We start from the raw sequence: 27,617 nt of genomic DNA on the forward strand, positions 1-27,617 counted from the left end.
TGACATTGCTTGTAAAAAGGGAAATACATATAAAACTTGGATTTAATTTAGGTAAACATTTTATTAGCGCACATTTAATAGCCCACAATACTGGGAACTGGGGTTGTATTAGGTGATTCAATTGTAATATTGGATTTCTAGTTCCAAAACTGGCCGGACTAATAAATAAGGAAACATATGTAGTGGACACAATTCTTAAAGATTAGTCTCTTTACGCATTCCATAAAGTTTGTGACATAAGAACATATGAACCTTATAAAGCGTGGAGTAGCCTTCCCAGTCCCTCTTGTGGTAAGCGGAGTATGAGCGCATTTGGACCATCCGACATTCCGTACTGGAGAAAGGGACCTGCCACAGCATCCTTTTATTTGCCGTCACCCATCTATACAAAAACACTACGGGACTGTCGGAAATAAGAATATAGTCGATTTCCTTTGGTTTAGGATGTTCTCCTTCACATAGTTCGTCAATGAATCAGAATAAGGAATTTATCTGCAGATGGTATTATGACTGCAAAAATAAAATGACCGATTGTATCATTAGCTAGAGCATTATATATATTTTTTAAACTCATATCGGCACCATGTCCCTGTTTCAGAGTAAACTGTATTATATGGTGAGGGTATAAGACAGGTCGTTGATGTACCAGATGGAGGAGTCCTAATAGAATCCTTGTGCAGCATCAACAACGAAAATGCATGAATAGAGGATTGTCTTCCACAAGGTAAGACTGCATGCATTGTTTCATCCGTTCAAAATCATGTAAACTATTGTTTCCTTTTTATTTACATAGCCTGGGCTACTTAGCCTGCCATTTTGATGTCTCACAGTAGTATCTATTTTCCAACGTCTGTTTCGGATCATAGCTCGTCTTTGTTTCATGTAGATTTTGAAGCATCCTTAGCTAGACACCGCCATTCTATCCTCAGAACTGCAATTTTCCTTGTTTCCACATCATTGGCATCAAGCGGAATTAAATGCTGACTCCCAGCATACCTAACCTTTTGGTCCTCCATTCATGTCAGTACATACGAGGCAAATATAAAGACAGTGTTGTCTCTCAAATACTTATCTATCTTTTTCAGTAGTGGAGTGGACCTCGCGACAGTCGCATATGGTGCACTATGTAGGTGCTGCGTGCGAGATGAACAGCGTGAAATAGAAAAGCAACAGAATTATTATTATTTTGATGAAATACCTCGTCCGACCAATAAACATGAGACATTATAGATATGGTATCTGTAACCTACTGACTGATGTTGATTGACAGATGATGAGTCTGACTTTGTACAACTAGTACCCAAACCATGTGGTTGCCTACTCGTTACCTCACTGCCTCATCATTTATCTCCCCGGATTTCGTTGTGTCGTTCGTCGTTGTTCCCAGAGAGTTCCCGAGAGGTTTCAGATAAGACCACAAGTAGCATCAGGCAGAAGATAGGGGCGACGTTTCTTCGTGAACTTATGTTAAAAATTACCCATCCACTACACACTTCTCTCTCCTCATAAAATGGGTAACTCTTCTAGCAAAATTATGTAACACAGACATCCAAGTTATGAAGTGTCAAGGGTTTCATGTTCAAATACTGCCTAATACCAGCAGTTGTCTTAAAGAGTGCTAGTGTTTTGTTAGAATGTGTGAATGTGATTGAACCCTTTGGTCCTGCTTAGCCCTGGCTATAGACAGCAGGGAGCATTCTTTCAGGAGGACTTTTTCAGGTTCGGATATGTTGTCATGGGAACAACTAGACCTGAGCAACAAAGGTGGCTCAGGGAGGATCGCCTCAATCTCTTGTGGATTCATTGACTTTCTGCTTGGTTTTCAGCGGTTCAATTCAGAGGCGTTGCTGACACGATTCAGTCTAAATGTAAAACGTTGTCATCCTCTCTTTTGACCTGATTTGTTTACTGCCGCGTATATTAAGACTGTCATTTCAATGGGCAATATTATGCAGATGGCATTAGGTGGCCTGAAAACACTGGATAGGCCTTCATCTCCAAACTCCTTAGTGGGATCCCGTCATTGCCTGAAACTGCCCCCAAATCCAGCCTTCTCTTCTCAGAATCCCTGTCCCTATGAAGCCTTTGCTGTATGGGTTCATTTCGTTCTTGGCTCTGTGGCCAAATGAGCAGCTGGATATAAGGCAGAGAAAGGGGGCAAGGCAGGCCTGTATTCGATGGTGATGGGTCCCTTACTCTCTGGAGATTAGCAGCTTTGGAGCACAGCCACGTATGCCTTATGTGTGCATGTGTTGAATTAGACCACATGCCAGGAAGACAGAAGTTCCAGCAAAGATGGGATCCAAATCTATGTTAACCGGTGTTCATGTACATGTCACATGTATGCTAGACGCAGGCTTTCTAAAAAATAAATAAACCTGTATGATGTAGGCCTACTATGTGCTCAGTACATGCCACCCACTTCAGAGTGTGTGGTACAGTACATAAAAGGACTGGGCTGTGGGGTTGTGTGATAGCCCGCCTGGACAGACAGCAGAGCCGTGCTGCCGCTCCCCTGGCTTCCTGTCAGCCTCTCTGTCATAAGAGATGAATGTAACGTTCGACCCTTGGCTACTGGAGGCAGTGTGCCTGCCCAACTTTGTAACCGTTTAGTTAGTTTAGAGCCTGTGTGGGCTAGTGTTGGGAATATATCAAACAAGTGTGCTCTGTGATGATTAATGGTTAGGAGATCTGATTTGAGTTGTGTGTGTGTGTGTGTGTGTGTGGAGGCCCACTGTCCGGATGGTAATCAGCCTGGAGTGTGAAGTCTGATAGTTGGGTTTGTTTTCCCTTATTCAAGATAGAATAAACTTGGCTGTTTGTCTGTGATGTTGCATAACATTTCAGGCTGTGTAGTGATGATAAATCTAGCCTGCACTGGAGTTTTCTTAGTCTGTAGCTTACTTAGAGTAAAGGTAGCACTGCATTATCATACGGACAGAGGGGCTCTGTTCTTTGTTGGGATTTTGGAGTAGTTAAAACAGACCGTCACCTTGACTATAAAGCCCATGAGTTTTGTGTCGACACGCACAGCGTATTAGACTGAGGAGTCTCGGCACGGATACTAGCTGTCCCATCTCACGGCTCCCCTATCTCTGATCACTGTGGTAACTGTTGCCGTGGGGAGGGGACTATGAGCCTGTGCCAGGGTGGAGGTGAGGGGTGTCTCCTCCCTGGAGAGCCTGGCATGGCGATAACGAGATTCCAGAGAAAGAGGGCAGTGACTGGGCCGTTTGGCCTCCTCACCCCTTCCTGTCTGTGTTTATCTAGTCTTTAGTCTCCCAGTCCTCTGACAAGCCACACCTACGACCCCTGTCTAGGACTGTGTCAGCCTGAAGATGTCCTGGAGCCAACTCTGGCTCTCAAAGAGAGGAGGACCCATGGAAATCATGCCAATCGAAGCATTAGACTTATTGCTTGTCCTGGGAAGGGTGATTTGTTGTTCTAGATGGATCCTTGTGATCTGGTCTTGTTTGTTTTTGTTTGTGTAGAGTCATGTTTGAACGCTGCTGACTCTCAAATCAAATGTTTTCCCGTCCATGACAGGCAATTATTAAGATGTATCTGGATTTGACTGTGGAATGGTGAGCTAACAGCACATGGCTGCACCTTCAGTTCTGTTGTGGCCTTGCACAATAGAAGTACGGATCGTTATAGTGGTGGCCTCAAAAATACAGAGCAATTAGGCTAACCATGGAGTATCCCGTTTAAAAGAGCTTAGCCGGCTATAATAATAGCCTTGTTGATTTTGTCTACCTTTGAAAAGCCGTGTCATTGGGCTCTGGAGAAAGATAGCATTTTGTCTCTGTTTTATTGTTGGTGACCCAGATCTTTGCTGCTCTGGGGTTTGAATTGTTTCCAAATATAAACCTCATGATTTTACTATTTTATCAATATGCACTTGGCTGTAGGCCCATGAAGTACTGTAGAGGCTATGAACCATAGTTCCTGCTGGTAACACCTTGTTTGTTAGTAGTCAACCTGGGTTTGTGTCGAGACAGAAGGAAACCCTTTCAGAAGGGTTAAAGAATGACCCTCACAAGACCAACACACTGGGAGCTGTAAATAGAACCATCATTTATTTCACCCACTCCAGTGGATGATACATGTCATGAAGAGCTGAACCTACCACACCAATGCAAGGGTTTGAAAACATACATGGACTATCAAAGTAAGACATTCAAGCTTTTTTAATATATTTATTTTCATATCTGCAACCCTTTAGTCTGCTATCAATAGTGGGTACTGGGTAGCCTATATTGAGCTGCCAAGCCAAAGATAAAGGTTTTAAAGATGAACTTGCCGAAAGCAAGATGTGAGCTCTTCCAACATTAGTGCTGGAGATGCTCACAGGCTACACTTGTGCCCCATGTTATCAACTGTAGCATGTCTAATGCATTTTTGATGAGGCCGTGGGGGGGCTGCTGTTTGGACTGGTGCATTGTGGGCCTGGGGCCGGGATGGGAGGGAGTCCAGGCATGCCAAGCTTCTCCCTCCACCTGCTTCCTTTCTATACCCTCACATGGCGAGTTAGGAACCTCTTCATCACACGTTCTGCTTGTGTGTTGTCGACGACGTCAGTGTGCGTCCCGCTCTGCCACAGAACCCTGGAGAGGGGATGAAAGGAGCCCTTTTAGTGTGAACTCTGAAGCACGGCTGACAACGTAGGATGTCTCTACTTTAGATTGTGGACAGATGTAGCATTGTTCTAAACTTACATTTGTAATGTTCCGTCTCCACATTAGGGCTCTCCAGCTGTGTCATCAAATATGAACTGAGAAGCAGTGGAGCATGTGGCCTGAGGGCATCACTGTAAATATCTAGTGAACTAAAGTGGAACTCTACAGCTGTATATGGTGTGCTTAAAGCGGCATAGCAGTTAGAGCCAGTAAGCCTAGCATCTTAACAGTTTATGTTAGCATGCAGCACGCAGCATACTCGTCTCGCTCATAGCAGCTGTAAGATCCCAAAAGATCCACAGTGAAAGCCCTTCAGTAGATTCCCCTTCATGAGTTGGTTTGGCGGTACATGGACGGTTTATTCTAGACTGTGTAGTCTGACAGTTTCACTGTGTTTATCTGTTTCATGCTAAGCGGGTTAACACCCACCCTGGTGCTAACTGTCATGAATGATGGGTTGTCAGCTGCTCCTGTTGGTAGTTTTGGCACCCTGATGTTTTGAACCTCAAGAATAGAGTAAAAGGAAGAATTTGTAGTCTGAACACAGGAGTAAGATTTAGAGTGAGAATGACAAGGATCTTAGCTTGTGCGGATGACATAAACCAGGCCAAGAATGAAGAGTAAACAGGGTATGACGGTAGTTTAGCAACAGCAATGTGTGTTATAGTGAGTTGCCAGCCTTACCTGAAATATGCCTGAAATAATCACCTTCCCCAACAAGCTGGTAACTGTAGGTGATGGCAGCCCTATTTGCCGCCTAATCTTGGTTTTATACATCCTGAGGGGAATCATGGAGATGTCCAGCAGAGATGGCTATAGAGGGTTATAAATTATAAATGATACACCAACATATTAACAGGATTTAAAGTTGAACATGAACAGGGCTATTCGTGTTTTCTAGCTGCTAGTTCGTTTTGGAGAACTTTTGACCATTCTTGAGTGTGGCTAAAAGCCTGGGTTTTCAAACATCCATTTAGTTTTCTGGAAGGGCATAGTAAAATATTAATCACATATTACCATCACATAGCGAGTGTCACACTTTGATGCCGGCGTTTTAAAGAGCTGGAGTGAGCTAATATTTGTTTGGCATCCTCATCAGGTCAGTCTTACTGATGAATACTTCAGCGGTAGCCTCCCACATGTCCTCGGAACCGGATTGGCTATTCAGGATGTAATGTCTTTCCACAGCTGAACTTTGATTCCATTATATATCAACGATTTCCATCCATTTCAAAATGTAAAAGGGATTGAAGGTGAAGGTACTGTATGGTGCCTCTGTGCTCGTTTGCATACCTGTGTATTTAGAACAGGTGAGTAATGATCTATTATCAGCTTTTTCACCCCAAATCCTCAAATTTAGTAAACATTTCTGATCCAACTGTTAGTGACATGACCCCCTGTACATTAAACACCACAATCCTGTGGACAGGTTCTAGTGAAGACATTTGGAGGGTCCCTTCCTGTCTCTCCCTCCCTGTCTCTGTCTCCCTGTTTCTCTCTCCCTTCCTGTCTCTCCCTCCCTCCCTGTCTCTCTCTCCTTCCCTGTCTCTCTCTCTTCTCCTCCTTGTCTCTCCCTTCCTGTCTCTCCCTCCCTGTCTCTCTCTCTTCCCCTCCTTGTCTCTCCCTCTCTCCTTCCCTGTCTCTCTCTCTCTCCCCTCCTGTCTCTCCCTCCCTGTCTCTCTCTCCTTCCCTGTCTCTCTCTTTCTCTCCCTCCCTGTCTCTCTCTCCCTCCCTGTCTCTCTCTCCTTCCCTGTCTCTCTCTCTCTCCCTCCCTGTCTCTCTCTCCCTCCCTGTCTCTCTCTCCTTCCCTCCATCTATGCTTGCCTGCCATCCCCACCATGACTTAATGACATTCTGTGGATCTTGCCTTGATATTTTTCTTGACTTTATAGATGGACATTTAGATTGTTATTGCTCATGTTCCTAGTGAGACAGACAGATTACAAAAAAAGACTATTTTACAAAAAATTGTAGAGAAAGTTTTGAGCCCAAATATTAACTCCCTTATCAAAGTGATTTAAGTGTCCTACAGCTAAGTGGATGGAGACAGGAAGTGTAAGCTGGCGTACTTATCATCTACCTCTTGTCTTTCAGGTGTGTGTGTGTGAGGTTGCGAGGCAGTGACCCGGGTAGAGTCCAGCGGGGATTGGAGGCCAGGCCCAGGGGCTGACTGACCGCATGCCCGTAGCCGTGGGTGGGGCTCTGAGGCGGCCCCGCCCTCCACCATGACGCGGCTGATGTTGGGACGGACCCTGGAGCGCATCTGCAAGGCGGTCCTGCTCCTCTGCCTGGTCCACTTCCTCATCATGATGATCCTCTACTTCGACGTCTACACCCAGCGTTTCGACATCTTCAGCCGCCTGCACAACGGACGCAATGCCACGCGAGGGGGCGCCGGCGGCCATCACTTCTACTACAACCTGTCCAGGCCCAATGCTACGTTCAGTAGCTACCTGGCCACCGCAGACCAGCTGCTGCCCACCAGGAGGTCCCAGAGCAACCATACGCCCACCACCAAGCCCGTGCCCCCCTGCCCGGAGATCCCCCCTGGCCTGGGTAGGTGCTGCGGAGCTCTTTACAGCCTCTCTGGGTGGACGTGCATGCATGGGACTGGTTTATGGGTCTGAATGGGTTTGCTACACAAATGGAAACTTGTATTTCATGTGTTCTGTCACCTGACACAATCTGTTCTTCAAGAGTTTGGCGATCTGGGTGGGGTTTGTGATTCTTACCTGGTTCTTACGAGTGAGGCTGCCATTGTTGCCGTATGACAGAAGACTTGGAAATGTCAGCGGTTGGCAGTGGCCTCTCATGGTTGTCAAGCGTGTGGTTGTTGATTAGGTATATGGATGTAGTGACCTGAACATGCATTTGAGAGGATAAAGTTACTAGAAGTACCAGAAGTGAAGATTCTAACTCTTCTTTCTGTCCAGAAACACAGTAGACTGTATGTATCGTCCAATTACAGAGAAAGCTGGTGTTACTCAAGGTGTTTTTCTCTGGGGCAGCATGAAGTATAGGAATGGATTTAATGTCAGCTCTCTCCGTTGTAATATTTCATCCAAACAAACAAACAAACACCACTCATCTTAAGCAAGCTGTACTGTAGCTATGACTTGAACACAGACCACAATCCACTCTTCAGAAAAGATTTATGAAAGTCAGGTTAGAGCTCCCTTTTAGGACTCCAGCCAGATGGACTGGGATGTTCAAACAAAAACAGAGGTACTGGGGAAGCCCTTATAGTACTTACTGTACTTTTTATTATGAATTCCCCGTCGTCAGCGGAACAGGGGTCTCTACTTAGCTCGCGTGTCATTGTAAAGGCCTAGCCTGTTCATTATGAAGCCGCTGAAACACCATTTGATATGCCTGCAAGCAGCAAACTCCTGCCACCCAGATCAAGCTAATGAGTTTTAAGTCAAGCTCATGAGGGATTTGGGGAGAAGCTCTCTCTCTCTCTCTCTCTCTCTCTCTCTCTCTCTCTCTCTCTCTCTCTCTCTCTCTCTCTCTCTCTCTCTCTCTCTCTCTGTGTGTCTCCTGACCTCTCACCACCACACACACACACATAAACACAAACACACACTCTGAGCCTTCTCCTATCCAGACATTGAGGTTGCAATGTTTACTCTGAGTTTGCAGTTAGTTATTTCTGAAGGCCACATCAGCACTTAGCTTGTACTGCTACTTCCATCCAACACAGGCACACACACACACACACACACACTCCTGCTAGTTTGTTGATGGACTATCTCTAAGCCTGTTACAAATCCCTGGCTTTACAAGATCCATAATTGCATTGTAACGCAGCGTGGAGAGCAGAGCTAGCGTTAGGCTTTGTTACCTAATGGTATGTTGATCCAGACGCGACCAACTTCTGTTTACCTCAGCATCTGGGCATGCTCACATCAACATCACTGTCCTTCAGACCACAGAGCTGGGGTCAGCCTTAAAGGGACAGTGCACTCAAAGTTAATCAGGTGGGGTTAGACCCCATGATTAATACTGGACTGATAGGCGAAGAGAGATGTTTTTAGTCTGTGTTGTACCCATGCGGGAAAGGCTAAATGCAAAAAAACAAAAAGAAAGGAAATGGGGGGGTTAAATGCTGCACGATTTTGTGATCTTGTCTGAAACTGTCCCTCTAGGTCTCTAAGCACGGCTGTTTGTCTGGTCTAAATGGAGATGTTTATGTCTTCCTCAGTCAGCTCCAGATTGGCTGACGAGGACGGATGCCATGGCAGAGTTGTTAGGTTCTGGCGGTGGTAGACAGGGGAAGTGCGTGGTGCCAGCCAGGACTCAGACACGCTGTCTCTCTCTGCATGATCCTCCACTTCTGTGTTAGTCTCAGCAACGGATCTATCTAACACGCTGACATTCATGAATGATCCTCGCTGTAATGTGATGAGAGGCATTATGGGGGTTGGTCCTTTCTGATAGTTTGTCGGCAAGGTGGTGGCGTCTCTGGCTGAGATGATGTTGGAATCGTTCTCTCTCTTTTCACGCTCCCTCTCTGTTGCTGTCGGCCTCTCTTTCTCCCTGTCTGCTTCTGTCTCTTTCTGTTTCTATGCTCTTCTCTCTCTCTCTCTCTCTCTCTCTCTTTGTCTCTCTCTCTCTCTTTGTCTCTCTCTCTCTCTGTTTCTCTCTGTCTCTCTCTTTTGCCCTCTCCCCCTCTCTTTCATTTCGCAACCTCGTCTCTCTCACTCCAGTGATAAAGTAGGTGCCTGGGGTGATGATGAACTTAAGAGAATGATACTGAGCATGTCTGTGTGTGTGTGTGTGTGTTTATAGTCACAGGTGCGGATAGAGTGTGTGGATGGAGGGATGAAGGCGAGGGGGGCCACAGGGATTGGCTTTGGCCTGGGACACAGTCCAGCCCCCAGCCCCCAGCCCTCAGCCCCTGGCCTTCAGCCCCCATCCTCCAGACCAGCTGACAGGTGCTGCTTGTGTGCATCCTCTACGGCTTTCCTTGTCAAGGCTTGAGGTGTGTGTGTGCGCACTCGTGTGTATTACGTGCGGATGTGTTTCGTTTTTTTGTGCGTACGTGTGTTGGCGTGTGTGCTTGGAATTAATTTTGTCCGGAAAGCTGTCAGTGCACCTCCAGTGTCTACTTCTTAACAAAACAAATTAAGAAATCCCCACAGCAAGTCTCACTTTCCTGTGAAGAGAAAACAAGTCAGCATTTCTTTGTTTTTCACCACAGGGTATCCTAATAAATGATCCCCTGCCTTAGCTCAAGGGGTTGTCGTCTGTCACTCACAAACATGGCGTTGTATGCTAAGACTTCTTGGGTAAAAAGTGTAATGGTTTCCTACTTCACACCTGTTTGTTGACAGCCAGGAAGTGGAACCCTAGATTACTGCTGTCGGCTACTAACTGTTAATGCAGTTTTTATTTATGCCCCTGTACTTGTGCAAAAAACAATTTGAACATGTCTGGGTGGAGGAAATAGACAATCACAGCCCCCCCCCCCCCCCCCCCCCCCCCCATTGTGAGGTGACTGACAGTTCGACCTACCAGGGGAGACATGTGTCATTGGTGAGGATTGCTGAGGAAGTGGATAGTGTAAGACTGGTTTTGTAATGCAGTCAGGAAGGTTGCTGTCTCACAAACTGCTCTCAGCTTTTCATATTACTGTGTGCAGTGCAATCAGTAGATTGAGCTTTTTGTCATAACCTATTAATACTTATCATCATTAGCCTACCGAATAAGCATTTAATTCATAATTATCGAATTAATTGGTTTGAAGTCCAAAACGATTTAGATTATCATGCATTAATTTATGCTAATTTTGAGATTTAAGTGATTAGGCGAGTCTGGAATGTTGTATACACCATAGACTGCAGTTGGGCTGAATATTCACTCAGAATTCTTACCATGTTGCCTAGTCTTGACCCCATCAGTGACCGAGGCTGTGTGGTCGCTAGCTAAGTGACTGGGAGCTGAAAGTCTTGAGTTCCTTCAAGCTGCAGGAGAACATTCTCTTTACTTATTCATCCTCCACACTCTCCTCCACGTCTGCTCCGACTCTCTTATCCAGCTTTCTCTCTTTCAATGTCTCGTTGTCTTTAACTACAACTGGCCATGTCATCCCCACGACAAAAACCTTAGACCTGGGTGCTCTATTGCACCGAGGGAATTCGCAAACTCTACTCAGTATATAGGCCTACTTTGCATTCTACCTACTGGCAATCACATTTTACTGCATCGTGGCTTTTGTGAGATACAAGTGTTTACCAACTACAATATGTTTAGTTTGGTTTGGTTAGGGGATCTCAAAACAAGGCAGGGCTGTGTCAGTCGAGATGTGCAAGGTAAATCAGCAGGGATAGGTCCGTCCCTCCCCAGACATTACAGTAGTCAAGATAAATGGTCACTGAACAGAAGCAGTTTATTACCTTCACATTTTGTGGTGGCTTCAATAACACAACTGTCTGCCTTTTATATTGACTAAGAGTTGCAATTATCCCGTTGAGAAAACCACCGTGACCCTGAGCACGACAGCGGAAAGCTCCGGGCTCCGTAATGGGAGCCTTAACAGCGTTTTCAACCAGATAGAGGCTTCCTGCGCCTGACTGGATCACTCACAGGGCCCCTGTTACTGGGACAAGCCCTTAACCCTGCTCCCCAGATCCTCGGCACAATCGCAGATGTATTCTTCCCCGATATTTAATGGGGCAGCAATATTACAATTGTCACATCAGGTCGACATCTGGCGAAGGCTAGCGGGAAACGTAATGAATAAAATGATGGGTTGTGTGTGTGTGTGTTTAGTTTTTTTGGGGGGAGCGACTGTCTGTGTGTGTGTGTGTGTGTGTGTGTGTGTGTGTGTGTACTGTGTGTGTGTGTGTGTGTCATAGAGAGGATAGAAAATTGCCTCTTTGTTCTCCTTCTCGTCTCACAGCCAGAGGGACATTAAGACATGGCTGCTTCTAATGAGATGAACAGCTCGCTCTCCAAATGATAAACGACAAAACACTGCCTTGATATTGTCATCTGTAAGGAGGCAGAAGTCTCAGTGTCTCTCTCTCTCTCTTTCTCTCTCTCTCTGTATCTACCTCTCTCGCTGTATTGCTGTCTCTCTCTGTATCTACCTCTCTCTCTGTATTGCTGTCTCTCTCTGTATCTACCTCTCTCTCTGTATTGCTGTCTCTCTCTGTATCTACCTCTCTCTCTGTATTGCTGTCTCTCTCTGTATCTACCTCTCTCTCTGTATTGCTGTCTCTCTCTGTATCTACCTCTCTCTCTGTATTGCTGTCTCTCTCTATCTCTGACAGGAGAGAGACGAGCCTGTGGTGGATTGGCTCAAGCAGTGAACAAGGCATGGTTAACAATTCATATACTCATCCTCAGCCCTGTTTCCCTCTGCCTACTGTTTGGACTAATACAGAATACCTTAGAATATATTGACAGCTACCATCAATAATAGGCTTGGCTGTATAGGGTTTTTTTTTTGTGTGTGTGTGAGGAACATTTAAAGAGATTGAATGCTTGCAATCTCATAGACCTGCTAATTCAATTACTGACCCTTAGTGGGTTGGTGGTGTATAGAAACTCCTTGGATCTTGGTGTATTGCTACACATGATGGTAATGGTCCACTGGAAGAAACAACCAGAATAACCAGAACACTCCACCTGTCTAAAATCAAACGATCAACCTTCAAATGTATGCATTCACTTTGTCAAACTTAACCATGACCAGTTTGATTGAGACTAAAAGAAAACACAATTCTTTCACTCAGTGTTAATTTCCTCTAGGCCTAGATAGGGTAACATCTAGCCTATATATTATTCTTGTTTATAAGATAAAATATATTCTTGTATATGAAACCCTAGTTGCTTTGTGCTCGACTGTCACACGATTAGACAGACCAGAGTTACATTTTGAGAGCTTGTTATTCCTACTGGTAAGTACACATTATTTGGAGCAACACTAGTCTGTCAGTCATGAACATGCTCTGCTATATAGTGTCCCCTCGCTAGATAATTGCCAGAGGATATTTTTTGACAGGTGACAACCCTCTGGAAACGTCTCATTTACATCCTTAAACTGACAGTTGTCTGATTAGGCAGGTTTTAACGATCAGACGAACTACCAAAGTTGTCGTAGGGGGGAGAAAGCTTCCAGAAGTCAAAACAAACCATCAGACCAATCCTGTCATATCACATTAAAACACCCGGTGCCTCTTGTCAATTTTAGTCAGTAAGAGATAGTGGATGTGGCTAGCAGCAAAAACACACATCATTTATGATTGTCAGTCATGTTTTTGGGGGATATTTTTTGCAATGGAAATGTATAATTATTCTTTGCCCAAGTACACATTTGCATTTAATTTGCACTAAAAATATTTGTCTGAAGATCGATGATATATGACATTTGCTATCTAACAGTCTTATAAATAATATTGTAATTACTGCCACGCTGGACTATCATAAACCCAAGATCGTCAAGAATCGACACAAAGAAAACTGAAAACTGTAGAAGCCTTTGCCATACATTTATTTCAGCATTAGTCATGCTATGCTTATCTATAATATATGGTTAGCTATCTTCACCCACAATCCCACCAAACATCAATAGTTAACAGTTATCCCTTGGCATTACAATGATTTTCCATCCAATTTCAATTTAATTATGCATGTGTGAGAAAGAGAGAGAGAGAGCTTGGAACTATGGAAGTGTTTGCTGATAAATGCCATCGGACATCATATCAGAAGGATTACTGCATTGAGAGATTTAATAAGGGATTAGTTAAATGGATTACTGGTGTAGTCTCTCTGATGGATGAGGACTTGGGCCAAAGGTTTTCAGGCCCCTGCAGTGTGCCACTGTAAATGCCCCATTCCCACACTATTGCCCCCCCATCCTCCCCTCAGCCCCTCCCCCTGACAGATTGTGTTTGGATCACAGGAACCCGCGCTGGGCGGCTTCCACAGGAAGAGTCATCGTCATCATTACGCCCCCTCCGGCCAATAGCACGGCAATAGAGTAACATTGGGGGGGAGGCGAAGAGGAGGGAAGGTGTTAGGAGGAGAGGGGGAGATGGAACAGAAGGAATCTAGAAAAGCGTGGGTGGGGCTTGAGTAATGGGCAGAAGGAGGAGGATGGATGAAGAGGAGGAGGAGGGTGAGTAGGAGGGAAGAGATGTAGGGCGAGGAGGAGGGGAATGAAGGCTCTGTTGAGGGAGAGGCAGACTGCAGACGGTATTTGCGTGGTGAGGGTAAAACAGTGTGTTCCTACCAACCACATTCACTATCTGACAGACTGGATGTCCGTAAATGAACCTAGGCACCCTATAAGAAACGGCATAGCAGCATTTAGAGGAGGTCATATGGAGCAATAGGGATATGCATGAGTGGACATACTGTGTCCTGTAGCTACGGTAACGCTACAGTAGGCAACAGTATCCAAAGATTAGGCAATAAAGAATGAAAATGCTCTGTCCAGCATAGGGTATCCATGATATTCAGTAATGCATGGACAGCTGAATGTATTGGATATAGTTCCAATGTTGACAGCAAACCTAAAAAAAACCTATTTGAAGCCCTCAGAAGGGCACTCTCAATTACTGTACTGTCAGCGGCTGAGTGCAGCAGACAATCACTACTGGGAGATGGAATTAATTCAATTTACAGAGCCTACCACTTACACACTAGAACTCCTTAAGGTTTAAACTAGAAGTCTTTAGTTGAACAACTTCAGTCATCAGCGGAGACACACCTGAGGCAGTAACCTCTTCACCTTCTGACTGCTTCAGATGTCACAGTCCCAATTACATTCTAACCCATGCCTATTACTACTGACATCAACCTCTTTGTTGGAACTGTAGTTGAAAGGTGTGTGGCCCTGATTTCACACTGAAATACAGAGGTTGTGTTTATTTTCCATGAGCTTTGACCTCAGTCCGGCCAGAGTGTGTTAATTTGATCGTCTGGTTAAAAAATGACAGTGAGGTTTAATATTTCAGTCGAGTTCTGTGAATGTTTACTTGTCAATATTAAGTTTTAAGAGTTGCTCCAAGGACTCTGGCACTGCCAATCATCGAGTGGGCCTTCCCTACCCTTGTCTATATTTAGCTTTGTTCTAATGAACAACCAGAACACTCCACTTGTCTAAAATCTGTCAGCATTTATTGGCCTCCCTGTCAGCCATCTTGCCCTGACAGCAGTGTGTTGGTATGAACTATGAATGAACTAAGCTAAGGTAAACATGGCAGCCGTTGCTAGCTAGCTAGCTAGCTAGCCAAACAACTACACATATGGAAATGTAGATTCACCCTAACTGCCCAACTGTGCCTTTGAGCTGTGTTAATCCATTGTAAACCAGCAATGTTAGCAACAGAAACACTGACAGTTGCTTGACAGTTGCTTTTGACATCTGACACACTTTTTAATCTGAAATTAGTCCTTAATATGTTTGACAGATGGGGGTTGAGGTTTAAATGTTGTTTTTACGTAAACTGGAACAGAATTCTGGGATGCAATCCATAGAGCATTAATTTGATAATACTTAATTCCTTAAAAACATGCAACACTTGATCAGCCTCAAAAATGTTTTTTCACAGTACAACAGTTGTTCAGTTACACGTACTACATTTATTCTCTGCTCATTTGGTGTTAGATTAGAAATTTTGATGAAAATAGATGTATTTGTAACACTTTGTATTGTGTTGATGGTGTGTTAATTGAATGTGGTAACACTGGAACACATAGGCTTATAAGTAGACATTTGATGTAGCAAGCCTAGGTTCAGTAAGAAAGACCTGTAAAGCTAACTAGACGTGCCTAATCTAGCAGTAGATGTACAGGTGTGTTGCCAGGACTTGTTCATTTCAGACCCAACTGACTCGCTTTAGAGCCAGTCTGCTTGATTCTTGATTCCCTTGATTCTAAGTGTCTAGTGAAAGACATCCACCATCCACCACAGTCATAAATCAACCAGCTGTCTGGACCAATGTGATGATGATGAAGCAAGTCTAGAGAGGGTTGGACAAGTGGAATGCTGAACAACCCAATGTGTCAGGAACGCAGGAGTAATTGCTAGCAACCTTTTCTCTGCTGCAGAAGCAAAATATTTCCGACTGGTTAACGTATGCGGGAAACAGGGTATTAATGGACCGTTAGAAGTGAGCTCAGTTCCCCTGCTTGTGTGCAGCCTTCAGTAAGGCAGTTGGCTGATGTATTACTATGGTATCTGTATGTAGGTCAGTGCTTAGTACAGTACCCCAGTAGCAGAAGCTTCTGAATCGATCTCAATCACACAATTCCCTCAGCGACTAGGCCTTTACTTTAGTGAACATTAACATACTTGCTCCGTCAGTAGGTGGTACGATCTTACCATACGTACTGTAAGGTGGTTTGGGCTGCTGGATTTTTTTGGGGGGAATGGGGTCCTTTGTGCCAGAGCAAGAGATAGAAGGACATCCTTGAGTGGAGGGTTTGTGTGACTCGATAACGAGGGGCGAAGGAGGTGAAGTAAGGTGCGAGGTTAGGTGTGGTGTGACGATTGAACTCAAACCTACAATCCAACCGACAGTGGACATCTACTGCCTTGTTTTTAGCACGACTCAGCAAAAAACCCCACTCTCTTCTGTATGCCAGCGCAGGCTTCTTGGATCCATCTCCCGTATAGCTGGACGGAACAGGACCCAAAGGTCTGGTTTTGGGGCCTGGAGTCAAGCTATTTTCTGGTACAGACCTTCTGCTCACTTATCCATCCAGCTGGCAGGGGTCTGTAAGGAAGGCAGGCTGACTGCTTCCCTGCCTGCCTGCTCGGCCACGGCCACAGGCCTGCCCGTTTGGCTGGATGGTATGGACCTGGTCCAAAGAAAGACCCAAACCTTCTGTCCTCTGCCCCAATTAGACATCGAGGCATTGGGTTTTACACTGCCAATAGGACACAGCCTAGCTGGTTGCATTGCATCTGGGAAGAGCATGCTGATACTGTGTTGTGTATGCTACGGCTAATTGTCCTCCCTGCTGATAGCTGGTGGAATCCGATAACGTGGTGCAAGTTAACCGTGTCTGGGAATCTGGACTTGGGCAACTCTCTGCCTCAGAACAGGGACAAATTTCAAATGTACTTTTACTTACAGTTCTGTTCAGTACTAGCATTCTCTCTCATGCACATTGACTTATAGACCTAGCTGTATAGGAGGGAGGAAGAACATCAAACTAATGCCCTTGCAGTAGTGTAGTCTATTTCCTCTTGGATACTGCAGGGAAACATTCTTTCAATACTTCCCATAAGTTATGTAAATCATCCATCCATTTGTTCATTGATCAGTCCATGTGCTGTATTTCTGTCCTCCATTTGTCCATCCATTCACTTTTCTTCCTATCCATCTAGCCCATCTATCTTCATCTTGTGGTACTTCATCATAGAGTTGAGTTTCTTCTACCCGGTCACTTCTATCAAACACAGACACGGTGGTCTACCTGGGACCTCTCTTATTTGTGATGTCAGACCATTTGTCTTTTCATGGATTCAACCTCAAACGGTTAAAGGAGTCTTTGATGGTGGACAGGCAGTTTGACAGGCAGCTAAACAAGGATGAATTAGTTGCTGTTTTGTCTCAGTGGAGCTGGCGGATCAAGAGCTAGATCTGGTTACCTAGAGAGCTGGAGAGGAGCTCCCCTCCGCTCCTTTTTCCTGTTTCTCTGTTCCTCTCTTTCTATCTCTCCCTCCTTCACTCTTTCTCTCTCTCCCGCTCTTTCCTCTCAACTCCTCTCCCTCTTTCCGTAGCTCCACATGAAAGAGCATGTTGACTGGCCTGAAGAGAGAGGGCAGCTGGCGGATTGAAACAAAAGAAGCCTTCTATCCTCTCTCCGTCTCTCTTTCAGCTGTCTCTTTGAGAGGCTGGGCCCCGGCCTGTTTGGTAATCCAACCTGCCACTCTGCCTATGGAGCTGATGGAGTCCCGTTGCCCCTGGTTTCAGCCTGCACAAATGCAAAAACTCCTTTAAAGAGGAATCACAGCCAATCAGATCTAACGTCCGAGGTTCACTTTCCCAGAATGCACCTGGCCGAGAGGCCTCCCTCCGGACGTTGTTTTTTGTCACCATTCTCATACACATTTGAGTTTCGTGGAACATAGAGAATCAGTGTACTGTCAAGACCATTGAGCAATGCTAAATCCCTATCCTGCTAATTCACCCATTGATATTTGGGTAGGGCTTGAAACTAACGACGGGGTGCCATAAATATAAACCTGTTGATTTATGCTTGTGTGCAAGCGTAGGTGTGTGCAAGTGTGAGATCTTTTCAGTTCTCATTATTGCAGATACACATCTTTATAGCCTGGACTGAAACCCTAGGAATAGGAGCAGGACAAACAGTATTAGTGTGTGTGTGTGTGTGCAAACAGCCAACCCATATCAGACATTAGGCCTAATGACCTTTTGTAGTGCTGCTCCTCCTCCTCCCTTTAAATTAGAGTAAATGACATTAGCTTGCCTTGATGCCTATCAACCAAGAGCTGAGTCAGTGGTTCTTCCGGATACATTCATAGACATCAGTCTCATCTCTCCTGGTATAGGAGATACTGCTTTTCGGTAGATGCTCAGAGACATTATCTTGTTCCAAGGCCTTATGATAGCTAGGTACCTTATTTATCACAACCATGTGAATAGGACGGCCTGTGTACTTATCAAATAGATATAGACTACTCTTCTGATCTGAAGCAGATAGGCTACTTAGCCCTAATGGAGAATCGAATACAACGATATTATTGCTAAAGTATGCTTGAGTACAATCACGCTTAAATTACAGTTTAAGATAAGTACGTGAATATACAACATCTGTGTACATTTCCAATTGTTTAGAAAACGATTGATATACAAATATATATATTAAGCTTTTGTTCCTGACATTGAAATTTGATTTCATACTCTTTTTCTGCTCGGGTATCCACCTATTGGATGTGCTAGCAGAGTGCCATTTTTAAATATCTGATACCAATCAGTACTAGCAGTAGCTATGGTGACAACTTCTCTCACCTCTACTGCCGAGCTGGTGTCTTCTTTTCTCACCACTCCTCCCAACTTCTCCTCCTCTCCCTTCCACCTTGTAGCAGAGAGTCAAACCGCCAACACAACCATTTCTGATCCACCCAGTAAGACACAGAACTGATCACCAGGACGACTGTTTGCTTTACATGATGTCTCATACAATGCCACTATCTTCTGGATAAGCCTCAAAGGAGCTGATGCCACACCTGGTGTTCCCCTCCCCAAGGATCCAGCCAACAGCCCACCTTTCTCAACCTCCCCTACTCCAGAAACTCTGGAGGTATAGGACGGTAATATAACGGTATAACGGTATATCTGGTATTTGTTCATCCCTATTACATTTGCTTAAGATAAATCATTGTGTTTAATATTCACGTATCCATCCTGTTATCTGACCTGCTCTACTTTCATAGAATTCACTTCTTAAGATTAGACTGATTATTACGAAGGCTATTATTCAATACTATTAGATAAGGTTTCCTCTGTCCCTTTCACAAATCAGAGGTGGTGCCCCCAAGAACTAGATACTTTATTATAAATTAAGTATTGCTAATCTTAAACGTGCATACCATGCTACAACCTCTTCTCTCCTCTTTTCTCCTCTCCACCGCCCTGTGCTGTCCTGATTCCTGACACAGTGCCTCTTGTCCTCTGCCTGTTAGCTGGGCTCTCAGCCAGGGGTAAGGAGATCCACCAGGGGTTTGATCGCTTCTCATGAGTCACCCCCCCACAAGCCACACCTCAGCCTGACTGCTCTGCGCAGACCCTCTGGATCACTTACAAGAACACTGTTCAGCTACTCTACCCTGAGAGTTTGTTTCCAAACTCTACGCCTTTTGAAATACGTCTGTTCCAAAGGGGATACATGTCTGAATAGTCTGAATTCTATTATGCACAGCTCTGAGTTATAAATGGCTGCCGAATGGGAGCTTGAAGGAAAGGAGTTTAGGAGTACCGTGGAAGAAAAAAGAGACAGAGGAAAGTACTGTTGAACTTAGTTGACTGACTTTCCTTCATGGAGTTTGAGTCCTGGTCATGGCCCTGCAGCAAATTGCGGCAAATAGTTCTCTGCAAATACATCAATATTTTTTAATATTTCGTTTTTGTGTTTTGTTTGTTTTTTCACCCAGCAATCCAGCCTGTCATCCAGCTAGCATGGCGTTGTCCCGGGCACCATGTGTGCCACCATGTGGTGTTCTGGTATAGCTCTTCCTCAGGGACAGACATTGGCCGGTTTCCCAGATTTGTTAAGAAGCTCTTAACGCTAAGAGCGTCTTAAGAATGTTCTAAGGGCGCTCTAGAACGCTCTTAGAACGTTCTTAAGAAGATCTTAGCTTCGTTAAGAGCTTCTTAACGAATCTGGGAAACCCGGCCATTGCAGACTAGACCCCTCTAGAGTCACTGGTCTGTAGTCAGTCTGGTTTAGCTTGTAGCCCAGTTCATCTGGTTAGGACTTGAGCAGGGTAATTGTGGACCAGGGACGCAGACACCCAGAGGCTGAAGGATATTAGAACAGCCTCGAGGCAAGTTGCCATCCGCACCCTGACCGTCCTGTCGCCGGCGGCGGAGGGCTGTGAGCGCTGCCCTGAGGTTAGTGCCAGATCATGTAGAGGATAGTGGGTCCCTGAGGCCACGACTATGCCAGCGCCACCGTGTCACCGGGTCACAGTTCAGCTGTCCATACGGTCTCGCCAGCCAAAACAACACATTCATCACCACCTCCCTCCCTTTCTCTGTCTGTCCTCCCCTCATTCTGTCAGCTCTTCATCCCCTCAGTCCCCTCTCTGTCTCTCTCTCTCTCTCTCTTGCTCCTCTCTCTGTGTCTTTTCGAGGGTGCAGTGCAGTATTGTGTTACCTTTGTCCTCCATCTGCTTCACGCGACATTTTCTCTCCTCCCTCTGATCCCTCTATCCTCTTCTCCCCTCTCTACAGCCATGCTGTCTCATAATGCACCACATAGCAGTAGTTACACACACACACATACAGCAGCACACACGGCTGCAGCAGACATACACATGAACACAAACACACACATGCACACAGCTATCTTACTAGGCTAGTATCAGCTTTCTGTCCAGACAAGTGGGTACGGACATTATTCTAGATGGAATGAAGCTTCTGTCGGGAAGTGTGTACCTGGACGATGGATTTTACTGTCACTGGCCATGGCCATGGCTCTGTCCCTGTCTTTGGCCTTGTCCCTCTCTCTTTCCGGCCCTGTCCCTGTCTGACCCTGGCCTTGACCCTGGCCTTGGCCCAGGACCTAGCCCTGGTCCTATCCATTCAACACCCTACACGCCTCACTGGAGCACAGATGACTGGATTGAGCTTGAGTCTCGATCAGCTTAAGTTGGATTTCCAGATACTACTAATCTCTTTCTCTGCAAATCAGCATGCTTTCCCCAGACATGCATGCACGTGCGCACACACACACACATTTAAGCTCATATACTACCTCATTCCCACACACACACACACACACACACACACAATCTCTCTCTCTCTCTGCCTGCTCAGCAGGGATGAATATTTTCTGTTATTGTCCCATGAGTTTGAACCCGGGTCTCTTTTGTGTATCGAGACTGTGTTAGCCTGCTGAGCTAAGGCCAAGCTAGCTGCTGTGGGTGAAGGGGCCAGTTATTGGCCTTGCTGGCGTGGTGTCTGTCCCTCACAGGGAGTTACTGGGGGTCAGATGGCTGAGCGGTTAGGGAGTCGGACTATTAATCAGAAGGTTGTTGGTTCGATTCCCGGCCGTGCCAAATGATGTTGTGTCCTTGGGCAAGGCACTTCACCCTACTTGAGAGAGATGTCCCTGTACTTACTGTAAGTTGCTCTGGATAAGTGCGTATGCTAAATGACTCAATGTAAATGTACTGGGGAGGGGCTGTTATGTCATACTCACTGTGTCTCTGAGCTAACGGATCAACAGAACCCTGGAACAGAGGAGAGAAGAAGAGAGGAGGAGTAAAGAGAGGGATGAAATCAGAATCAGAAATCAGAATCAGAAATCAATGAACAAAATGAACATAGGATAAGAGGAAAATGGATGGATGATGTCAAATGTAAAGGTGGAGAGCAGAGAAGTGTCTGGTGAAGAGGAGGGGGACGTGTAAGGAGAGGCGGGAGGTAGGAAGAGAGAGGAAACGGGGATGGTTGGCATGTGGCACCACTTGCAGTAGCACTGGAGAGCTGGTACAGTGGATAACACCCCCACATTGCTGTGCTGCTGCTCATAACACAGTCAGTGAAGAGAAAATCTGTTTTATGTCCAGTGCTGGAGAGCAATGCCAAGGGCAAGGCTTCCCCCAGTTCTGTGTTTTCATACTGGCCTCTCTCCCCTGATGTCTATGTTGATATTATTATCTCCCAGTTTGTCCCTGCTGGAATCTGTAGCTGTGTAGCTCTCTTATGCTCTATTTAAAGACACGGCAGTCACACTGCTTACTGCTAGCTTGCCTCCCCCTATCCCTGTCTACCTGCCTGGCCTGGCTGGCTCTCTTCATGCCTGTCTGTCTACCTGCCTGGCCTGGCTGGCTCTCTTCATGCCTGTCTGTCTACCTGCCTGGCCTGGCTGGCTCCGTCATGCCTGTCTGTCTACCTGCCTGGCCTGGCTGGCTCTCTCCATGCCTGTCTCTCTTCCTGCATGCCTGTCTTACGGCCTGCCTGTCTGTTTGCCTGCTAGCCTTTATTAGCAGATACCAGGACATTGAGGACCTCAATAATGTCCATATGTTCTTGTAAATAATTAAACTATGAATAAAGTGCAGAAGAATGAAACTCCATGAACATGTATAAAATATGAAAGGAAAGGAAACATTAGGAGATGAAAAAGAAAAAACAAGCTCCCAGTCCCACCCACCCTCCCCCCATCCCTCTATCATGTTCTCCCCCCTGCCTTCCCTCTATCATGTTCTCCCCCCTGCCTTCCCTCTCTCCCTTTCTCCCCCCCCCCCCTCTCTCAAAGTGTTAATTAAAGGTCACCAGGTCCAATCTGCAATCTGCCTAGGCTGTGTCACCTCAGTACTTCAAAGACACAGACGGGAAAAAAGTGTGTTGTGGAGGAGGAGGAGGGAAACACAAGAAATGCCCCTGCCGTCAGGTGTCTGACTGCTGCATCTTATGAAGAAGTGGAAACAAGCACTTTCCTTCCCCTCCACTCTGGACAATGGGCAATTAATGGCTGTGCGTTTGAAAACACAAAGAGGGGCACTGTGGAGAACAGAGACACACACAGAGAAGGAGAAAGAAGGATTTAGGAGAGAGAGAGAGAGAGAGAGAGAGAGAGAGAGAGAGAGAGAGAGAGAGAGAGAGAGGGAGAGAGGGCGAGTGGGAGGGAGAGAGGGCGAGAGGGAGGGAGAGAGGGAGAGAGGGAGAGAGGGAGAGAGGGAGAGAAAGAGAGAGAGAGAGAGAGAGAGAGAGAGGGAGAGGGAGAGGGAGAGGGAGAGGGAGAGAGAGAGAGAGAGATGCAGACATCTGAAAGCGTGCATTGGTCTGGACAGTATTGGAGGGAAACAGGAATAGAAGGAAGAGAGTTAGAGGAATCTAGATGAAAACGCTCCCTCCTTACCTACCATGGAGCCTGACTGGAATCTGTTACTGACCACGTCCTGCCTTTCAGCCACCTCACCGACAGGATGTGTGGTGTGTGTGTATATGTTTGTGTCTTTTTGCATGCGGTGTGTGTGTGGACACACATATTTTAAATAACACCTAAGCCTATGCAAATTCAGTAGGCCTGAATAAACAGTATTCTGTCAGTGCTCCTCAATTACCAGCTACGGCTCCACCCCTGTACTGATACCAGCTATGGTTTGGTTCTTTATTGGTGTGTGTGTGTGTCAGTCTGTGAGTGTGTGTGTGTCAGTCTGTGAGTGTGTGTGTGTGTGAGTCTGTGAGTGTGTGTGTGGCACACACCCTCTGAGACCCTCAATAACTATGTGAAGTTTATCATCTTCCTCTCTCCTACTTTAAATCCATATTAATGAGAGATGAGGAGATGTCCTAGATAGTGTATACTATGCGAGGAAGATCATTTACAACCATGATCCGAACCACTTCCTCAACTCGCTACATCCTGTAATTATCTCTCCGTCCAAACTAAGACACCCCACACACGCACACGCACACACACATACACACACAACACACGCACACACAACCCTGTCTCCAGTGCTTTCGTAAGTTATACCATCGTTAAAAGAGTTTGGATCTCTCAGTAGGGTTAGTGGGCATTATTCATTTGACTTAATTGCATGACTTATTTAATGGAACAGGATGTGATGCATGTTGTTCAGCTACGTACAGTATGTGGTGGCTATAACCCACTGGGCCAAGTGTGTTTTTGTGTGTTTGGTCACGCCAGAGGTAATGGAAGGGGAAAGGCTATGAGGAGAAAATGACGAACATGTTGTTTTCTATGCCCATGAGTCACATTACTTATAGAGAGTGTATCAACACATAATCCAATAGGTATTGATCGTGTTCATAACCAATGCAACATCGATTGCGCTCCTGCTGAACAAGTACCTCAATCACTGTATGATTGGATCACTTCATCCTGTGGAGTAGGCGAGTTGTTAGCACTCCCTCTAGTGGTAGAAAAAAAGACGCACGCATGGCTGGCTGACCTGCTGACCACCTGGTTGGTCTGTTAGCTAGCTGCATTTGGAGTCAGGTGGCTTTAGTGATCGATAGTTTGGGTGTGGAATGTGTGAATGGGGTTTTGAGTTGTGGAGTGTCTTTGGATGGTCCCGAGCAACATTACTTTCTATCATCTTGTTTGGTACTTTGTCATGTTGCTTGTGTTGTTTGTTGCTTCCGTGGTTCAGCTGTGAACTGTATAACCAGTGTGGATGACATCAAAAGCTCTGTTACAATAAACATTTGTTTACCTCTCTAGCCCGGCTATGTTAATGAAGGTAAACTGAAGCGTAACGCTCCCCCCTTTCTCTCTGTCTCTCTCTCTCTCTCTCTCTCTCTCCCTCTCTCTCTCTCTCTCTCTCTCTCGCCCCCTCCCGTAGTGGGTCGCCTGCTGATCGAGTTCGGCTCCCAGATGACCATGGAGCGCGTGCAGCGGGAGAACCCCAACGTGACAGAGGGGGGCCGCTACACGCCTCCGGACTGCCGTCCCAGGTGGAAGGTGGCCATCATCATCCCCTTCAGGCACAGGGACAACCACCTCAAGTACTGGCTCCACTACCTGCACCCCATTCTGCGACGGCAGAAGATCCACTATGGCATCTACATCATCAACCAGGTGGGTGTGGAGGGAGCTTAACCAATGACTGGAGAGGGAGGGAGGGACTTATGTTGGGAGGATGTGGATGAATGGATGAGATTAGTGGTTGTATGGGGGGATGGATCAAAGAGGGAAAGGAGCTGCAGTTTTTTTTGTCTCCCATGTCGATAAGCTGGGGCTATTTCCCCTGCTGTGATTAGAATATAGGCTAAAGCTAAGCCTGCACAACCCTCAAAGGGCTTTCAATGAATATCATTGAGAAAAATACCTGCAGCAAGGCATACAACTCCCAGGGCCAGCAACGGCTGTGTTCAGACTGTACACCTGCCAGCTGCACCTTGGGAGTTGTAGTTTCCAAGTAAACTTGCTCCCTATACAACAGTTATATTGCTTGGCTTCATTATAGTTCCCCACAGTAAGAACTTTCTTAGTGGGCACACTGGGACCCATTACACACTATGTACCGGGAGTGGGGAGGTGGTGGTGGCGGAGGGGCAGGGTGAGGGCAGGCTCAGAGAGAGAGATGTGGAGAGAATGAGGGAGATGGGATGATGGGATTTTGATTCAGTTCCATCAACACTCAACTCGGCTTCTCTCTCTCCTCCTTCTCAGTCACTCAGTCTCTCCCTCTCACCCCCCCCCCCTCTCTCTCTCTGTCTCTCTGTCTCTCTCTCTCTCCCTCTCTCCACCTACCTCTCCCTTGCTATCTCTTTCCCTCTCACTGCGTGGTGGGAGTACAAGGGGGAACACTTTATCCATCATGTTCACCCAAGTGTTAAATGATTGGAAGTCGGAGCCTTTTAACACGGAGCTATGGGAGCTGTGTGAGATGCCATGATCTTGCTGGTTTATTCATGCTAGCAGGCGATGGCTCCTCTGTTCTCGGGAGGCAGAACAGCAGTAGAAACACTCCTTCACAATCAGGACTCCCTTACAGTCAAGTGCTCCTCTTGCCACAAACCAGCCTGTCGGTCGACCAGTCGGTCGGCGTCAAATGAATCAGCGGATGCTTTTAACCAAAGCGGCGTGCAGGAGGGGATTTGAACCTGCGAGCTATTCCTGTGCAGCCGAGCGCTGGACCACTGAGCTGTAGCTACGCCTGGGAATGCTATGTGATCACACCTCTTGTGTTCTCTACTCTACTCCCTGTGTACTGGATTCCTAGATTAAACCTAAAGCTACTCCCCATTTGTGTTTTCTCCTTTCCTCTCAGTTGCCCAGGCTGTCAGGAACACTGGCCAATGTTTGCCTGTCTGCCATGCTGCTCATCATGTTCACTGGAGGCCAGCCCAGATACTGGCTCCACTCTGTACGAGAGGGAGGGAGGGAGGGAGGCAGAGAGGGAGAGAGAGAGGGAGGGAGGGAGGGAGGGAGGGAGGGAGGGAGGGAGGGAGGGAGGGAGGGAGGGAGGGAGGGAGGGAGGGAGGGAGGGAGGGAGGGAGGGAGGGAGGGAGGGAGGGAGGGAGGGAGGGAGGGAGGGAGGGAGAGAGAGAGGAGAGAGAGAGAGGGAGAGAGGGAGAGAGGGAGCGAAATACAGACAGAATTAGAGAGATGTTCTCTGGCCTCTGCCCCTGCCTCGGGCCCCTGCTTATGGCCCTTGCCCCCTGCCTTCTCATTCCTCTCTTCCTCATCTCCTCTGCTCCTGCTGTCTCCACTTTCTCTCAGGGAAAGTGGAGGATCAGAGAGGATTACCGGGGTTTTTTCTCGCGTGTTTGTGTGCAGGCTGGTGAAGGTCAGTCTGGGTCAGCGTGGGGTTGGAAGCAGCCAGGGGTTAGGGAGTTGCAAACAGCACTTCAGAGTGCCTTTGGAGGTCTCCTTCACACACACGTGCTGCCCGCTCTGCTACTCTCTGCCATTTGGCCAGCTCTCTTACATGCATACACACACACACACACACACTCTCTTGGCTCAATTTCTTATGATGAGTGTTCTAGCCTTTTGTTCTCCACTCCGTGATGGACTTTAAATCTTCCAGTGGCAATGCATGGCACTCTATCCCCCTCAGCTAGAAGGAAGTGTCATTTAAGGCAGTTTGGTTATCTTCAGCTGACGTCAATTGCTGATCCGTGTGACTATGTTGAAGGGGACTACATCGACCTGGACACTCTCTTTCCGTCCTGTCTTTTTCCCTTCCTCCCCAAGGCCCCAGCGTGAGACGGTGATACACAGTCCACCGGCACAAGCTGAAGACGACCGAAAAAAGGGAGAAGTCGCTGTGCAATTGACCGAGGAATACTACTACTAATATTGATCTGACGCGATACGACTCTTTCTCTCGCCCTCGCTCCTCTCCGTTCTGTCCCGTCCTTTCTGTGAGACTCAGCCTCTCCTGCTGCTTCACGTAGCGGCTAGCGGCTTCTCTGTCTCGCTCTCTGGGGTTTTCTTCCTCTCGCTTCAGACAGTACCGTGCACCCATTTATGTCCCTGGTGCTGAGTGGTGCTGAGATTGCGTTAGTGTGTGTTTGTAATGAAATTTTAATGGGGGGCATCAGAAACAAACTCCTCTCCTCTCCTCCTCACTTCCGACTCAAAACAGCCTTTTGATGTCTTACAGCCAAAAAGCGAATGGAATTGTCTGTAATCTCTTTAAGGACACACAAGGTGCCATTCTTAAACATTAAAATGTTTTTCATCTGGCATTCTGAACAATGTATTATGGATTCACCACAGAGTACGCTTCCTTCTGAGCTC

At 46.4% G+C, this 27,617-nt stretch overlaps 1 protein-coding gene across 1 annotated transcript; it reads left to right on the forward strand.

Annotated features, from left to right (window-relative positions):
* Positions 1–347: 347 nt before the first annotated feature.
* Positions 348–26,235, forward strand: b4galt2 (UDP-Gal:betaGlcNAc beta 1,4- galactosyltransferase, polypeptide 2; the record flags this gene model as incomplete). The annotated part of the gene is made up of 4 exons (XM_047014329.1): positions 348–724; positions 6,774–7,235; positions 24,709–24,944; positions 26,140–26,235. Coding segments are annotated over exons 2-4 (663 nt in total), but the record flags the coding sequence as incomplete, so codon positions are not given.
* Between the last annotated feature and the right edge of the window lie 1,382 nt (positions 26,236–27,617).

Source organism: Hypomesus transpacificus, unplaced genomic scaffold, assembly GCF_021917145.1.
Source record: "Hypomesus transpacificus isolate Combined female unplaced genomic scaffold, fHypTra1 scaffold_236, whole genome shotgun sequence".
NCBI classification, from domain to species: Eukaryota; Metazoa; Chordata; class Actinopteri; order Osmeriformes; family Osmeridae; genus Hypomesus; species Hypomesus transpacificus.